This window comes from Nannospalax galili, unplaced genomic scaffold (genome assembly GCF_000622305.1).
Source record: "Nannospalax galili isolate Female #2095 unplaced genomic scaffold, S.galili_v1.0 scaffold315, whole genome shotgun sequence".
Classification (NCBI taxonomy): Eukaryota; Metazoa; Chordata; class Mammalia; order Rodentia; family Spalacidae; genus Nannospalax; species Nannospalax galili.
Window position 1 is genome coordinate 1,121,847 of NW_008336851.1, and position 19,022 is coordinate 1,140,868.

The 19,022-nt window shown below is 38.4% G+C and overlaps 1 protein-coding gene across 6 annotated transcripts in view; it reads left to right on the forward strand.

Moving 5' to 3' along the window:
* The window catches only part of Vps8 (VPS8 subunit of CORVET complex), a 359,227-nt gene that overhangs the window by 158,499 nt on the left and 181,706 nt on the right, over positions 1–19,022 (forward strand). For all 6 annotated transcript variants that reach the window (XM_008831321.3, XM_008831320.3, XM_029562651.1 and 3 more), the window contains 2 exons: positions 9,442–9,531; positions 13,460–13,506. In XM_008831321.3, coding sequence (XP_008829543.1) covers positions 9,442–9,531; positions 13,460–13,506 — 137 coding nt within the window. The remainder of the gene's footprint in view (positions 1–9,441; positions 9,532–13,459; positions 13,507–19,022) is intronic.

Here is a 19,022-nt window from a genome sequence, read left to right on the forward strand (position 1 = left end):
AGGCAGGCAGATCTCTGTGAGTTCGAGGCCAGCCTGGTCTACATAGCGAGTTCCAGGTCAGCTGGGGCTACAGGGTCAAAAATCAACAAAAAGACCAAAACAAACAAACAAATAAAAAAGAAACATAAATTTACTTACAGCTTCAGAGATCCATGGACACTTAGAAGCCATTTTTAAATCTGTAGACCCCAGTTAACGATGTATGGCCTAGAGCAGAGACTGTCAGTTATCATCCACCAGCAATACTTAAGGGGCTTTACAAGCACAGATTGCTGGGCCCTTCTCCTATATTCTGATATATGTATTGTTGGCAAATGGGAGCAATTTGACTTTTGTCTCATTCATAATTTTAATGGAAATGCTTTTAATATTTTCTCTATGTAGTTTAATGGCGGATACAGCAAACCTTTATTATGTTAAGGGATATGTTCCTTTTGTTCTTCAAGATTTTTATCATGAATAGATATTGTTGCATTTTGATAAAGCCTTTTCTGTATCTATTTATAAGAGCTTGAGGTTTCTGTCTTTGAGTCTGTTCTTGCAGTGTACTGCATTCATTGATTGGCAGATGGCAGACCATACTTGCATCCCTGGAATGAAGCCAACTTGAATGCTCTTTTGATGTGTTGTTGAATTCAGTTTGCCAATATTTTATTGAGAATTTTTGCATCTGTCTTCATTTGGTATATTGGCCTGTACTAATATTTTTATTGTGTCTTTATCTGATTTTAATATTTGGGTGGTACTGATTCTTAAATGAATGTGGTAGTAGTCCTTCTCTTTTTCTTTATGGAATAGCTTAAACAACATTGATGTTAATTTTTCTTTAAAATCTGGTACAATCCAGTGGTGAATCTATATGGGCCTGTGCATTTTATGGTTGGGAGTCTTGTTATTGCTTCAATCTCATTGTTTGTTATGCATCTGTTTCACTTATTTATATCTTCAATTTTGGTAGGTCCTATGTGTATTTATCCATTTCTTCTAGGTTTTCCAGTTTACTGGGGTATAGGTTTTCAAAACATCCCCTAATGATCTTTGGTATTCCTTTGATATATGTTATAATGACTCCTTTTCATTTTTTAATCTTATTAATTTGGATCTTTTTCTTTCAGTTAGATTTTTTGTTTGTTTGTTTTTTATTGAATTTTGTGTTTCATACAGAACATCTCAAACAATTTTAATAATCTTTGTACCCCAATCCCCACCAGCACCCTCCCATAGTCCCCCAGCTGGAGCCTATATACTCTGTCATCCCTGTTAAGGCCCACTGTGTCAAGTCAGTGTCCCCAGATGTTCCCCAGTGCAAGTCTGTCTACTGAGGTCTAGTCAGCCTATCTAGAGTCCCTTGTTTTAGGAAGATCAGCTCTTCTTCACCTAGCAGTAATCAGTTGCCAGTATTTCTTCAGATAAGTTTGGGATCTGCTGTTCATTTTCCCAGTCTTATGCTGGGTTTTTGTCCCCCTGAGTTTGCGTGAGACTTCTGTATGCTGACACCATTGCCATAGAGTCATATGAGCAGGTTCCCAGGAGCTTGTAGGACTCTGTTTCCATATGGTCATGCATCTCCTCCCTAGCTCTTACAGTCTTTCCGCCTGCCTTCCACAATGGTCTCTGAGCCTTGGGTGAGTGAAGTTTAATATAGGAGTCCTGTCCAAGGACCAGCATTTAGCAGACTCTTGATCTCTATGCATTGGCCATTTGTGACCTTTTGTGTTCCTGGCCCTCTGCTGCATGAGGGAGCTTTTCATTAGTGTGAACTGGAAGATTGATTATTATCCTCTTCTTTACCCCTGTTCTGTATTCCATGAGCTTAGCATTCTGCAATCTCTTATTCTCTGCACATTGACCAGTTGTGGATCTCTGTATTGATCACCATCTGCTACAGGAAGCTTCTCTGTTGAGAGTTGAGAGATGCAGTAAACTATGGGTACAACAATAAGTCATTAGGAATTGGGTTAATGCTATTTCCATTTAGCGGAGTAAGTTCTGTCCTATAACCTGTGATGTGTTCTCTACAGGTTCTTGGCTTTGATAACAATGCCAGGTATAAGCTCCATCTTGTAAAGTGGGCCTTAAATCCACTCAGAAAGTGTTCAGTTACTCCCATAACCTTTGCGCCACTATTGCACAAATGTGAATATCTCACTAGGCCAGTTGCTATTGTAGCCTGCAGGGTTGACAGATGGGTAAGCTTGATGGTTACTTTTCTGTTCCAGTAGAGATGAAGTATTAAGGTCAGTAACAACTTCATTTCTCCATATTTGTTCTATGATTCATGAATGTAGTGTCTTTAGCAATAAGGTTTTACTGTCAAGTTTTGGTGGGTAACCAAGGGCAATGGCAATGACCAGTATTGTTTCAGAGTCTATGGGACCTCACTGGTCAACAGTTCCAAAAGAGGGAGTCCATTCTTGGAATTGGGCTTTTAATTTGCTAACCTGTGGTATGTAGTAAGACCATTGAACCCCCGTTACAGTGTAACTACATTTAAACTCTTTTTATGTTGTGTATGTTTATACTTTAAGAAGCTTCTATAGTGGTAGGATTCCCTATAACTTTTTCAAAAAGCCTTCGGTGTTACCTATCCCAGCCCACACTCCCTCTTCTACCCTGCCCTCTCATTTCCCACCCCATTTAACCCTTCTTATTCCATTATTCTCCTTTCCCTTTTTATATCAGTGCATTTTACTTCACCTCCCATAAAACTCCTTAACCCCCATGGCCCCTTCCTAGCTTGCTGCTCTCTATGGCGTTCTAGAGATTCAAGGCCGGCATCCACTTATGAGAGAGAACATGTGACATTTGTCTTTCTGGGGTGGGGTCATCTCACTCAGGGTGATTGTTTCCAGTTCCATCCATTTACCTGTGAATTTTATAGTTTTGGTTTTCTTATCAGATGAATATTCCATTATGTAAATGTACCATACTTTCATTATCCATTATTCAGTTGATGGACATCTATGTTGTTTCCATTTTCTTGCTGTTGTGAATACAGCAGCAATGAACATGGATAAGCAGGAATCTCTAAAGTGGTGTAGAGTCCTTAGGGTATTTATCCAAGAGTAATATGGCCGGATCATGGGGTAGGTCTATTTCTAGTTTTTCTGAGGACTTGCCACACTGATTTCTATGGTGACTATACCATTTTGCACTCCTATCAGCAGTGCAATTTTATTCATTTATTTTTATTTTTTTAATATTTTATTTATTATTTTTATTTTATGTATACAAGCGTATTGCCTGCATGTATGTGAGTGCACCCGTGTCGTGCAGTGCCGTGGAGGTCAGACGAGGGCTTTGGATTCCCCTGGAACTGGAGTTAAGGATGGTTCATAGCTGCCATGTGGGTGCTGGGAATCAAACCTGGGTCCTCTACAAGAGTAGTCAGTATTCTTAACAGTTGAGCCATCTCTCCAGCCCCTTCACTTATTTTTAATTATTTACTGGGGCTGAAGAAATGACTCAGTGGTTAAGAGCAAGGGCTGCTCTTGCAGAGGACTCAGGTTTGATTCCTAGCACCCACATGGCAGCTAACAATCATCCATAAAATTCCAGTGCCAGGGAATCCAGTGTCCTCTTTGGACCTGTACAAACCTCCATGCAGGCAATACACTCATACACATAAAATAAAAATAAATTTTTAAAATAAATATTTATTTAAATATTTTAAATATTTAAAAAATAAAAATAAGTATTATTATTTTTCTTTTATGCGTATATATGTTTTGCCTGCATGGATATGAGTGTACCAAGAAGAGGGTGCCAGGTCCCCTGGAACTGGAGTTATGAACTGTTAGCCACCATGTGGGTGCTCTTAACCACTGAGCCATCTCTCCAGCACCAGCAGTGCAATTTTTAAAAATTTTTTTTATTGAATTTTTGTGTATTTTATACAGAATATCTCAAACAGTCTTAATCATCTTTATACCCCCATGAATTTAAGTAACTTGTTTTTGTTGGGTATGCTTCTATTATGATGTGATGAAGTCCTTTTCTGGTCTTAATTGTTTGGTGTTCTAAATGCTTCCTATATCTGGATGACTATCTTTGCCCCTAGATTTGAGAAATTTTCTGCTATGAGTTTATTGAATATATTTTCTTTCTTTATGTGCATGTATGCATGTGTGTGTTGTTTGTGTATTTATGTTTTCATGTGTGTGCATGTGTGCACATATGCGTGTATGGAGGCCAGAGGTCAACTTTGGGTGTTTTCTTCAGTCACTTGCTACCTTAATTTTTTTGAGACAGGGTCTCTTACTGAACATAGAGCTCAACAACTGGCTAGACTCGATGGCCAGTGAGCTCCAAGAAATTGTCTGTCTCTGTACTCCACCCTGTGCCCTGTTGTGAGGTTATACAGGGTGCTGCTGTGCTTGGCTTTATGTGAGTGTTAGGGATCCAAACTCAGGTTCTCGTCCTTATGTGGCAAACACTCGACTGAGCCATCTATCTAGCCCCAAATGTATTTTTCTATGCCCTTAGTTTGTTTCTTGTTCTTTTATACCCATGATTTTAAAATGTGGTCCTTTGGATTCCCCTGGAACTGGAGTTAAGGATGGTTCATAGCTGCCATGTGGGTGCTGGGAATCGAACCTAAGTTCTCAGCAAGAGCAGTCAGTGCTTTTAACTACTGAGCCATCTCTCCAGCCCTCCACTGGGTTTTAAATTTTGATTTATTGAGCTTTTCATTTCTGTAACTTTGCTTAGGTTTTTTTTCTTCAGTATTTCTTATCACTATGAATTCCTCATTCATATCCTGTATTGGCTTCCTTATTTCATTTGGCTGTGTATATATCTGTTCTCTTTGAATTCATTCAGGAATCTGTGTCCTCTTTGATTTCATTGGACATTCTTATGATCATTCTTTTGAATTCTTTGGTATTTCATCTGATTTTCTCTCAGTAGGCTCCATTACTGTGGAATCAATAATTTTCAGAGAGATTGTATGACATTTTTTGTTCATCTGCATTGAGAGATTTGCATATTTGTAATTATGTCATCATTCAGATTTTTTGAAAATCACTCATATTCTTGTAGTTGAAGTTTTTACAATATTCTAGTGAGACTAGATTGTCATAGGATTGAAATGTCATTCCTTGCATCTGAACTGGGGGTTTAGTTCAGTAGTTAACCTCTCAGGATGCATGCTCAGGGCACCAAGCATGATCTCTAGTACCACATTGGGAGTAGAGTCTTAACTGCAGAAGCAATCACAATTGATTGGTAGACGTGCTATGAAAGTACAGTAATAGTTAAAAGCAATTACCCCCTCAATTCCAAAAACTTTAGGGGAATAAGGTTCAAAGGTAGTGTGGTGTATAATAAGCTATTAGTTACTAAGGTAGGAATGCAAAGAAAATAAGCTAAGACTAGGAATTAATATAAGAAATAGAGGAGGAAAAAATAAACAGAAGGGGGTATCAGGAAGAGGAGTGGAAAGAGGCATAGATAGGAGTGGAAAAGGAAGCAACTAATCTTAGTAATCCAGATTGACCATAATTATTAGTGTGGGAGCTGACCTGCAGGAATTGAAGCAGCAACCTTCAATTCAAGGGGCAGGAAAGTTTGAGTATGTGAGGATAGAGTTATGAAGGTTGGTGTTTCTAAAGAACCTGGGGCCTGATAAGGGCAAAAGGACCTGTTTACAGAACAGGAATCACTTTATGGCTAGGGGTGGTATGTTCAGGGGGAGATGGCATAGTTTCAAAACAGGGGCTAACAATGCTCTGATAAGGCCTGTCAGCAGGAGTATGGTTTATGACCAGTGTGTTTGGGGGGGTATTGTTTAGATTATTGGAACTTTAAAGATTTCTTAATTAGGAGCTGGAGAGATAGCCATCAGCTAAAATCACTGGCTGCTCTCATAGAGAACTAGAGTTCAGGTCCCAGCACCCACATGGCAGCTAGCAACTGTCTACAACTCTAGTTCCAGGGAATCCGATGCCCTCTTCTGGCCTCCCTGGGCACTGGTTGCACATGGTGCATATATATACATGCAGACAAAACTCTCATACATATAAAATTAAAATAAATAAAATCTTTTTTAAAAAGAGTAAGCAATACAAACAGCAAAGAGAACACAATAGAGTAGATGCTGAAACAGAATAAGTATAAAATCCAATCAAACAATGTAAAACCTAAAATAAAATTATGTAAAAGTGAAGATATTTTCAAAACAATGTAAAATGAAAACACAATAAAAATATTATGTCACCAGTCAGCATTTCTTCCTTGTTATGGCATTAGGCAACATCCTTTCCTTCTTGAATCTTAATGGATCTAAATTTCTCACCACCAAAGTCTCCATTTCAGACCTGCTTGACCAGATTGGCAAGTATGCAGAGTCTCTAGAGCTTCAACAGGTTGCTTATGGGATTGAATTTCTGCCCTGCTGGCATCAGCAGTGGTCAGCCCTCTCTTAGGTCAGCCCTCAGCATGGGCTTGTCACTTCTAAATACTTCACAGCCAGCCAAATCCTGTGTTGTGAATATTCTGGGTGGTCCCATTTTCCCATTTGCATGGATTTCAGTGTCCAGGGTTCTGATGTGGCCCTGTAGATATTCATGTTTACTTTTGTATTTGGATATTTTCATCTTACCAGGGCTTGAGCTGCCTGCACTCACTCCATGTCTTAGCTTGAATATGCTTGCTTCTCTGAGTTTTGGTTGAGCTCAGCTCCTGTGGGGTGTTCACATTATTCTATGGTTCTCCGGGCCTCAGTGCTCTAAGTGGATGGACAGGAATTTGGGTTGTTTTTCTGGTTCATTTGCTTGTTTTGGGGAGATGTGGATTATTGAAGTTAGTTGCAGAAGGAAGTTTGGTTGAAGACTTTCTTTTGAGATCTGCTCCTTCCTTGCCCTACATAATATGTGGGGTTTTATTTGTTTTTTGCTTGTTTGGTTTTTTTTAGAGATATCACTGTGTTTTACAGACTGGCCTTGAACTCTGATTTGGATAGTCCACCTTCCTCAAAGTACAGGGAAATACCACCAGGCCTAGTTCTTTATGTATGTTCCTAGGGATTGAACCATTGGGTCTTTTGCATTAAAGGCAAGTCAACTGTTTGTCTCTGTCTCCAACTCCAGTGCTGGGGTTATAGAAGTATGCTGAAGGACTTGGCCTTTATGTGGGTGCTGGGGAGCCACATGAGCCACATCCCCAGCTTGCTAGCTTCTTTAATAGTTGAAATTAATTTCAGAACTGTCACCAAAGTGAAGGGACAACCTATTGTGAAAGAAATCATTGCTAACTACACATCAGACTGGAGATTAATATCAAAAATACATAAAGAACTATAAAAATTAAATGCCAAAACACCTCATTATCTACTCAATAAATGGGCTAATGAAATGAATAGATAATTGTCAAAGGAAGAAATACAAATGACCAATAAATATTTTTAAAATTGTGCAACATCTATAGCTATCAAGGAAATGCGAATAAAAATGATTTGAGACCCCATCTTACCTCATTCAGAGTGGCTGTCATCAAGAAAACAGAAGACAGCAATGTTGGTGATGATGTTGGGAAACAGCAACCCTCATACACTGTTTCTGAGAATGTAAACCTAGACAACCATTGTGAGAATCAGAATGGCAGTTTCTCAAAAAGTGAAAATAGAGCCACCATTTGACCTACTGAATCGTATACCACTGTGGGCGTATACCCAAAGGACTATTTCTTACCATAGAGATACTTGCATATCCATGTTCATTGCTGCTCTATTCATAATAGCTAAGAAATTGAACCAGCCAAATGGCCATCAGAAGATGAGTGGATTAAGAAAATATGGTAAAAAAAAGATGAAATAATGACATTTGTAGGAAAATGGATGCAACTGGAAATCATAATTAAGTGAAATAAAGTTGACTGAGAAAGACAAATACCACGTTTTCTGTCACGTGTAGAACATAGATTTAAAATTCTGCGCGCGCGCGCGTGTGTGTGTGTGTGTGTGTGTGTGTGTGTGTGTGTGTGTGTAGTGGGTTATGAAACTAGGGAGGATACCTTGGGGGAGGAAGGGATAGATCTTAAAGGGGGAAAGAGAAGGTAATTTAATACATGTGAAATGAAAATAGAAAGGGAGAGTCTTCATGGGAGGGAGGAAGGGAACTAGGCAGAGGAACGTAACAGGCACAGAGGACAGTAGGAGAGGGGGGTGAATTGGAACAAAGAACAATGACTCATGCAGGAAATTGCTATAATAAAACTCATTACTTATCTGAAATTCAGTAATAATTTAAAAAAATAATTCATGCTGTTTTCCTTTTCAAGTAACTTTATTACATTTTACCTTTAAGGAATTAATCTATTTTGTCTAGGTCAATATCAGCTATTGATCTACAAAAGCAGCCTAACACAATGACTATTATGGATATTTTGAATATTGGAGTCAAAATAACTTGTCTAACTTTTACTACTTACTGTACTGTGTTATTCTACATTTGATTGTTGAGATTAGTTGTTTCATGGCTCTGTGTTGTCAGTGTTCCCACAAGGGAAGGTAAACTGGAAAGGCAGTGTTTTAGTTTGCTTTCTTTTGAAACTATGATAAACACCATGAAAAAAAGCAACCTGGGGAGGAGAGGGTTTATTTCATCTTACAGGTTAGTTCATTACTGAAGGGAGGCCAAAGCAAGAGCCTGGAGGCAGGAGCTAAATCAGACCCTGAAGGAATGAATGCTGCTTACTGGCTTGCTTCCAGATTCACTTTCAGCTACTTTTCTTATACAGTCCAGGCCAACCTGCCTATGCATGGCATTGCCCACAGTGGGCTGGGTCCTCCCACATCAGTTAACAATCAAGAAAAGGCCCCAAAGACATGGGCCAACCTGATGGAGGAAATTTTCAATTGAGATTCAGTTTGTGTCAAGTTGACAATAAAAACTAACCAGTACAGGCAGAACAGTAGGCAAGAGAATCCAAGGAAGGAGTTTTGGTTAGAAGAGCATGGCCAGAAGTATCAAAGAAATGTTTAAAAGAGGATATAAGGAAATCTTAGACATGATGGACAGATCTTATTTACAATGTAAACAGTGGTTAAGGTTTTAGTCTTGGAGTTTAGCTTTGGAATTTTTAGCTAAAGAAATTATAACTATATTCTTTTCTCATTTTTTTAAGCCCAAGTACAAATTTACTGACAGGGAATTTGGGGAGCTTTTATTCCTTCTTTTCATCTTGTACATATCACAGCCCAAACCCATAATTTTATGAAGCTTTCACTTTCTAAAATTTCTAAAGTGCTTTTTAAAAAACCCAATTCTGAATTGGGGCAGTTCTGATTTGGCTAACTGGCAGTGTGCCCCTTCAGTTCAGGCCCAACATCAAAGTCTCTTGAAATTCACTGTGGAAGCTTATGACAGTATTGAGCCCCATATCTGTCAATAGCCTATTTAAATGTACTATTAAAAATGTCTTTGTCTTTTCGTTTAACTGTAGGAACTTGTGTCCCTGAAGCCCTGTAAAGCTGCAGAGCTCATTGCTACCCACTTTTCTGGACAGATTGAAATAGTCATTAAAAAACTTCAGGTAAGTATAAGCATACACTGGGGAAAAAGGCATCTTTACCTAAGAACTTTTAACTGTAGTAAGTTCTTAAATTGATAGTTGCTAGTAGTTGTATGGTAGTGTCCAAGTGTTGAAATGAGGGAGTTAATTTTTGTATAGCAAATATTAATATCAAAGAAACATATTTGAAGCTCTAACCTACACTTGTTCTAGAAATCATAATCTAGAGAAAATCCTCCCATTTTACTTTCTTAAAAGCACCCCCAACTCTATTCTATTGATGGTTCATGTTGCTTTCCAAATTTTGTCCCCTCAATTTGTGCCAGTGGTAACATTTTAGAATTTTTTCATGGACTGTCTTCTCTAGCACATAGCTACATGCATGTTGAATACTGAGAAGTTCTGTTAGAAATCCTAAGTCCTAGTATTGCATACTGTCTTATTGCTTAACACAACAGTGCTAGTGTTGAGGTGACTTGCTTCCATTATGGCCACAAGATAAGAGGTGGCCAATAGGACAATGTCGGAGACATGAAGTACAACCCAGAGTCTTTGTAATAGTTGTAGGAAATAACTGCAAGAAACGAAAAAAGCAAGTAAGTTGGGAGGCATGTGAGACAAAGCTGTGGAATTCATTCATTCAAACCCTTGTTGTGGCCAAACTCTGTACTGTCATACACACTTAGTTCTGAGGACATATTTATGTAACTAGAGTATAATGCTATGAGAGCTATACTTGAGATGAGTTAAAAAGACTGTGGGAACAAGAGAAAAGAGTGATGGACTGTGACAAAATAAGATAAGAATTCCTAGAGCTGACTGAATTAGGTCTGGTATGACAGGTGTCGGTTTTCCAAACAGAGGTGAGGAAGGCTTTCTTGATAAAAGACTCTGAGTATGTAAAGACTTACAGACATTATGCTACACATAATGTTTTTGGAGAATGGTCAGATCTATATGAAACATGAAGTAGTAGATGTGATGTGGTAGTGGCTTTAGAGAAAACAAGAAGCAGTATTTTAGAAGTGGTGAGGTAAAATTACAGACCCTAGAAAATAGAGACGGGCTTGGAAATATATATAATACTAAGAAATTTATATTTCTGTATATTAGAGAATTACCAGAATGTTTTAATCAAAGGATGACATCATTAGATCCACTTTATAGAATGCTAATTCTGGCTAGCAGTGTCCAGAGTAGACTGACCAAGTACAAATGGAGCAGAAACCACTTGGAAGGCAAAAGGTCTCAGCAAAGGAGATGATGACCGGAAGAAAGTCAGTGTCAGTAGAGGAGACAGGTCCCTGATGCATTGTGGACTTGGAAAGTAGTTCAACATGATGGGAAAATATTAAAATGGTTCCCAGGTTATTCAACATTCGGTTCACTAACTCAAGCATTCGCCCATTCATTCAGTAAGTATTTATGCCATGTGGCCAAAAACATTAAGTACTGAGGATAATATATGAAAACAGAAATGGAAATAAGAGGAAAACCTAAATGTGATCTTGCCCTCCAAGGAAGAAGACAGTTAAGGCAAAGGGCAGTTGCAGAATAGTTTGGCTGGAATAATGCTAAAGAACATGGAAGGGTTCATATCCAGGCTGGGGCCTGGGGCTCGAAGCTACTTCACTTACACCAGTCATAACCCTCCAGGGCTTCTCTCCTTAAAAATCAGCTCTGATAAATCTTGCCTGTTCCGATCTGTTGGTATTATCTTTTAAAGGTGTAAGATTAACAATTGCAGTATTTTTTCCCCTGTAGTCTATAACGATATTAAGAGACAGGCCTGGTGAAGGAAATATTACACACACACACACAAACACACACACACACACACACACACACGCACACGCACACACACACACGCACACACACCAGTGTAATGGATAAGGAAAAGGTGACTATTTAATTGTGGTCTAATTATTGAGTCCTATACAGTTCTTTTAAAGAATTTTATCTTATTGTCAAGCTTTATTGATTGTACAGGAAACCCATACAGATCTTATAAAGTACCTTTACCTTTGATGGCAAACAGTTTGCCTCTGAATAATAGTTGTCAAAATTCTTGGAATGTTAAGTTATAACCAGGAGGAAAATTGTGTAAAATAAAACTAAGCAACAGGGAGAACAGGAAATCAAAGAGTGATGAACAGATTTATCAGAGTGATAATGACTAATGAATATACATGGGTCTGTCTTTTTAAGGACTAACATATATTTCTGTACATACATACATATATACATTCAGATAAATGTTTATGTGTGCATGTTTTGTGTGTGAGTGTGAGAGACACATGCCTTCCCCCTCTTCCAAATCAAAGCCTGGACCTTTGCATGCTAGGCAAGGACTCTACGTCTGAACTACATCTTTAGTCATAAATATATTTAAAAACTGTATTCTGAATGATACTATTATTTTTACTTTAGCTACCTTCTGCTTTTTATAGACATTTTAATGCATAAAAAGATAAAGTAGAAAAACTAAACAATAATAATTTTTACTTAGGATTCCTAAGAACTTAGAAACTATATGTTTTTATAAGGAGTTATCTCAATTTAATCTTCACTACTACCCTATGACAAAGGCAGGGATGTTACAGCTGGGATGGTGGTAGTGGTGGTGGGTTTTTTTCTTTTCCACATAAAGAAACTGAACGCTAAGAAGCTAAGTGACTCACATAATCGTATACCTAATGAGTGTCAGAAACAGAACCCAGGCTTTCTTGCGTATTGATACCTAATGCTTTGAAGTTGTTTTTGATTCTAGTGAAGAGATGATGAGTGGGTTTCAGTGGTAGTTGTTCATTTAAGCCACCAGTACCCCCTATTAACTGCCTCACAGCAGGCCCTTGCCAATAGGAGGAGGACAGGTCAGGCAGCTTGAGACTGTCCATATAGCCCAAGCTCACTGTCAGCAGAACAGCTCCAAACACTGGCCACTTGAGGTCCTCATGCTAGGGACAGTTTGGTTAGGAATTTGTTTCAGCATTTGTCCTAAAATTTTTTAATTTGTTTTTATTGAATTTTTGTGTATTTCATACAGAACATCTCAATCAACCTTAATCATCTTTATACCCCCATCCCCACTGGCACCCTCCCATAGATAATAGGGTATGTTCCTGCACTCAAATGTGAATATGGAGCTGGGCATAGTGGTGTACACCTTTAATCCTAGTACTCTGGAGGCAGAGGCAGGCAGATCTGAGTTCAAGGCCAGACAAGTCTACATTGTGAGTTCCAGGCTAGGCAGGGTTAAACAGTGAGACCCTGTTGTACCTGCCACCCCCAAAACAACATCAAAAGTGAATATGATGGTGATTAGAGCTGTTTTGTGCAGGATTGCCAGGTTCTTCCTCAGCATGCCATAGGTCTACATAGAGGCTTCATGGAAACAGAAATATGTGCACTTTAAAGAGGCTGTCTAGAGTAGTTCTTTACTCTCTGGATATAGGATGCTATTTTCAGAGGTAGGAACATCTGATAGATGAAGTAGCCAATGGATGAATCCGGTTGATTGGGAGAAAGCACCAGTCCAGTGCAACAGAGTTTATTAGCAAAGGAACATGTGGGACAGATTCCCTTCGGGGTAGGGAAAATGTCTACCCTGGGTGGTGAGCTGGGGTCTTTTATAGGGGGAGGCTTCTGAGGGGTGCAGAAGGTGGGAAGATATATATTTTTTAAAAGTTAGGCAGGGAAAGTGGGAGAGCGGGACTGTTAAAGAGATCAAAGGGGAAGCCTGCTCTGTTGGCCAAACAGTGGAGAAAAGTCTGCTTCTCTTGACTTCAAAGACCAGGGTGCTTATTAACTCCTTTTCCCTTTTCTCAGGGGCTTACAACGTCCTTGAGGCCCTGTTGGTGAGGGGGCGGGGCTATCTGAACCTTAACATTTACCATTACATAATTTAGGAAATCTAATATTTAATTATATTTTTTATTTCCCTATTCAGAACCAGGTTTTGCTTTTCAAATTTTTGAGGAGTCTTCTTGACCCAAGGTATGTCATAAGCTTTAGTTTTTCATAATACTTATGTTAAAAAATAAATTAATTGAAATTAGATACTGGCCCATCATTCAAATAGTAAATAGTTCATTTCTGTCAATTTATTAACCCTCACTTTAGATTAACTTCCTGATAGTGCAGGAAGGAAAGTTTAAGTGTGTTTTTTCAACTGCTGCTCTAAAATGATCAAATTATGATGAAACAAAACCCAGGAAATGATCAAATCAGTAATGGATTTTTGAGCAAAGCAGGTTCACGTGTGAGATTCATATGCTTGATTGCAGCTAGGTGGAATGCACTGGGAGTAGAGTGTAATGACATGTAACGTGCTCTGAGTAACTCTTTTATTTATTATTATGCTGGGTTACGGAAGACCATTCTTATGCAACTCCGAAAACCCCACTACCCTCTCCTCTCATTTGTCCCTTTTCCCCCTAGACAACATTGCTTCTACTTTAATGTCATTTGTACATACATGCTTTATCTAAATCTGTGACTTACAAATGAGAGAAAACATGGAATTTTTGTTTTTCTGAGACTGACTTAATTCACTTAGTATGATTACATACAGTTGTAAATACTACATTTTCATTCATCTTTATGACTGGAAAAATTCCATTATATACAGTACAGTATATATACACAACTGTTATGAATAGTACTGCAGTAAACTTTGATGTGCCATGTTAACCGATCTGATAAATTGACTTGGAGCCTTTGGGGGTAAATACCCAGAAGTGGTATAGCTGGGTCGTATGGTAGGTATATCTTTAGTTTTTTGAGGAACGGCATACTAATTTCATAGTGGCAGGTACTAGTGGCAGAGGTAATTTACACTCCCTTTGGCAGTTTTTAAGTATTTGCTTTTATCTGCATCCTCACCTGCATTTGTTATTTGCCTTATGATGATTGTCATTCTAACCAAGATGAGATAGAATCTCAGTGTTTTTGTTTCCATTTATCTGCTATTGAGGTTAAACTTTTCTTGTATCTTTATTGGCTCTTCTTCATCTTGAGTTCTTTTTATATTCTAAATATTAGTCATCTGCCAAATGTATAGCCAGTTAAGAGCTCCCATTCTGTAGATTGTCTTTTTAGATAGTTTCCTTTGATGTACAAAAGCTTTTTAATTTTATGAAGTCCCTTTTTGTTCATTGTCAGTGCTAGTTCCTGAGGTTCCTGAGTGACTAGCGTCCTATTCAGAAAGTGCTTGTCTATGCTAACAATTAAAATGTTTTCCCCTTTTCCTCATCAATTTTAGAGATTTGGGTTTTATATTAAGGTCACTTGGAGTTGACTTTCATAGAGGGTGAGACATAGGGAATTAATTTCATTATTATACATGTGGATATACAGTTTCTCCAGCATCATTTGTTGAAGATGCTGTCTTTTCTCCAATGTACATTTTGATGTTTTTGTCAAAGATCAGGCAGTTGTAGCTATATGAGTTTATATATAGATCCTCTATTCCATTGATCTCTGCATCTGTTTTCATGCCAGTATCGTGCTGTTTTTGTTACTGTGGCAGTACAGCCTGAAGTCCGATATGTTGCCAACTCCAGCATTGTTCTTTTCCCTAGATGCTCTGGATGTCCAGGGTCATTTTTTAGCACTGTGAAGAATGATGTTGGAGCTATGATGGGATTGCTTTGAAGCTGTAAATAGCTTTTGTTAGTACGGCTATTTTCACAATATTAATTCTTCCATTCTATGACCATGAGCACTCTCTCCATTGATTTCTTTCTTCAGTGTTTCAATTTTTCATTGTTGAATTATTTTACTTCCTTGGTTAGGCTTATTCCAATGTTTTGAATGAATTGTTTTCCTGATTTTTTTCATCATGTTTTCTGTTGGAATACAGGAATGCTACTGATTTTTGTATATTGATTTTGTATCCTGGCGCTTGGCTTTAAATAAAGTCCTACAGGTTCCTGTGACCTTGCTCATGAACCTACAGCAATGGTGTCAGCATGCACAAGACCATTGCAATCTCAAGCAGACAAAAATCCAGCACAGAACTTTGAAATGGGCAGCAGGCCCCAATCTTAGTCAAGGAATTATTGGTAGTTGACTACTGCTGAATGAGGAGGAGCTGGTCTTCTTAAAGGGAGGGATTCTAGATAGGCTGACTAGACCCCAGTGGATGAACCTGCAATGAGGGATGCCTGATAACTTGACATGATAGGCCTTAACACAAATGATAGAATGTATAAATTCCAGTTGGTGGAGGTGGGGGAGTTGTTGGAGGGTGCCAACAGGGAAGGGGGTATAAAGATGGTTAAGATGTTCTATATGAAATACACAAAAATTCCATTAAAAAATTTACCAAAAAAAGCCAAGTTAAGTTTAAAAGAGTTTTCTGGTGGAGTCTTTAAGGGTCCCTTATGTATAGAATCATATCATTTTCAAATAAAGATACTTTGATGACTTCATTTACTATTTTAAAAAATATTTTATTTATTAGTTTTATTTTATTTTATGTGTATGTGGTGTATTGCCTGCATGTAGGTAAGTGCACCCATGTCGTGCAATGCCCGCGGAGGACAGAAGAATCTGTCAGATCCCCTGGAACTGGAGTTAAAGTTGTTAGCTGCCATGTGGGTGCTGGGATTTGAATCTGGGTCTTCTGCAAGAACATCCAGTGTTCTTAACTGCTGAGCCATCTATTTCCCTCTCTTGTCTTATTGCTCTAACTCAGAGTCCAAGCCTTACCTTGAATAAGAATGGAGCAAGTGGACACCCTTGTATGTTTATTTTAGTGGAAATGCTTTCAGTTTTTCTACACTTAGTATAATGTGGGCTTACTTGTTTGTCATATATAGCCTTTATTTTGCTGCAGTGCATTCCTTCTATTTCTAGTCTTTTCAGAACGTTTATCATGGAAAGACATTATATTTCATCCAAAAAAAATCTTTTCTGTATCTATTGAGATGATTATTACTGATCCCTACCCTTGAGCTCATTTTTGTGACATATTACATTTACTGATTTGTATGTTCAATCATCCTTGTGTCTCTGTAGTGAAGGCAAATTGATCATGGTGAATGATTTTTTAATTAGCATATGTGATGGTTTAAATGAGAATGTCCCCCATAGGCTCCAAGTATTTGGACACTTTGTCCCCACTTGGTGGAGCTATTTTGGGAGGTCTTACAAGGTGTGGCTATGCTGGAGGAAGCATGACACTGGGGGTGGGCTTAGAGAGCTCTTAAGCCTTGCCAGATCTCTAGTCTTCTCATTTCCTGTGCCTGCTTGAAGATGTAAGAGGTTAGCTTCTGCTGCTCCTGCTCCAGTCACCTTTGCCACCATGCCTCCCCACCACGACAGACTGTAATTCCCTTGGAACTGTAAGCTCAAATAACTCTTCCTTTTATAAGTTGCTTTGGTCAGTGTTTCTTTCACAGCAAAAGAAAAGTAACTAGTACAGCATACAAAGTAGTGTTTCTTATGACACTTTCATCCATTTTTAGTTTGTTTGATCCCTCCCTGCCATACCTCTCTACCATATCCCTGCATACCTTACCCACTCATATCCTTCTGCCCCCCAGTTTTCCTCTTTCCCCTTTCATGTTATGTGTGTTCTAGAACCCTCTTGACCCTATCATCCTAAAGCCTCTTTCTCCCCTCTTTCTGCCTCTTTTCCTCTTTCCTGGGATCTTTTTTTGTTTCATGAGCTCTACCTATATTCCCACATAAATACACATTATATAAAGATTAAAAGCTAGGATCCACATTGTTTTCTTTCATGATTATGTTTTTTTGTTATGGCTCAATGACACGTCTTTGTGTATATATACCACATTTTGATCATCCATTCATCTGTTGATGGGCATCCAGGCTGATTGTATTTCCTGGCTGTTGTGAATAGTAATAAACATGTATGTGCAAGTAACTCTGTGGTAGGATATACAGTCCTTTAAGTATGTGACCAGGAATGGTATAACTGGGTCATATAATGGTCTTATTTTTAGTGTTGTAAGAAACCTCCACACTGGTTTCCATAGTGGTTGTACCCGTTTATACTCCTACCTGTGGTAAATGAGGGTTCCTCTTTCCTTACTTCCTTGTCCTGTTTAGTGTAATTTGTTCTTGATGAGAGCCATTCTGACTGGGGTAAGATGCAATCTCAAAGTAGTTTTGATTTGCATTTCTCTTATGGCTAATGATATTAAACACTTTTTTTTTTAAGGTCTTTTTTGAGACATGGTCTCCTTGTAGCCCCAGCTGTCCTGGAACTCACTATGTAGACCAGGCTGGCCTCGAACTCACAAAGATCCGCCTGCCTCTGCCTCCCAAATGCTGGGATCAAAGGTGTGTGCCACCATGCCTGGCGATATTGAACACTTTTTAAGATTAAGCTGGGTGTGGTGGCACATGCCTTTAATCCTAGCACTCAGGGGGCAGAGGCAGGCAGATCTCTGTGAGAGGGAGGCCAACCTGGTTTTAGTGAGTTCCAGCTCAACTGGGGCTACAGGCAGACCCTCTCTCAAAATATTATAACAACTGTCTATTCAGTTCATTGGTTCATTTATTTATTCAGTATTTAATTCTTACAGTTTTTAAACCCCCAGTCTGATGTGTAGCTGGCAAAGATTTTCTCCCATTATGTATACTGTCTCCTTACTCTGCTGATGGTTTCCTTTGCAATGCAGAAGCTGTAATTTTATGTGATCCCATTTGTCAATTTTTAATGCTATTTCATGTGCTTTTGTCATTCTGTTAAGAAAGTTCTTGACTGTACTCTGTATTGAAGTGTTTTCCCAATGCTGTTTGTAGCAGTTTCAGTGTTTCGGGTTCTAAATGGAATTCTTTGATCCCTTTGAATCGATTTTGTGTAGACATATGGATCTAATTTCATCTTCTTCAGGTGAATATCCAGTTTTACCAGCAACATTTGTTGAATCAGAAGTCTTATTTTCAGGGTATGTTTTTGACACTTGTGTGAATTTCTGTGTGGGTTTATTTATGATTCTCCCATTTTGCTCCATTGGTAAGCAAGTCTGTATTAGTGCCAGCACCATGCTGTTTTTCACTATGCCTCTGTAGTGTAGTTGGAGGTCATGTGTTGTGACACCTCAGCAGTGTTCTTTCTGCCTAAGATTACTTTAGGATCCTTTGTGCTTCCATATGAATTTTAGGGGTTTTTTTCTAGTTCTATGAGAATGTCAGTAGAATTTTAATGGGGATTATGTTGAATTTGTAGTACTTTTTTAATACAGTCATTTTCACAGTATTAATTCTGTCAATTCAGGAGGATGGCAGGTCTTTCTATCACCCATTATCTTTCTCAGCTCCTTTCTTTGATATCTCAAGTTACCTACTTTGTTAAGGTTTATTCCTACATCTCTTTTTAAACACTAATATGGATGAGATATTTTCCTTAATTTCTTTCTCAGGAAATTCATTATTGTTATGTAAAAAAGGTACTGGTTTTTATGTTGATTTTTGTATCTGGGAAGTTTCCTGAATGGTCTGCCAGATCTAAAAGTTTCCTGAAAGAGTCTTTTTTT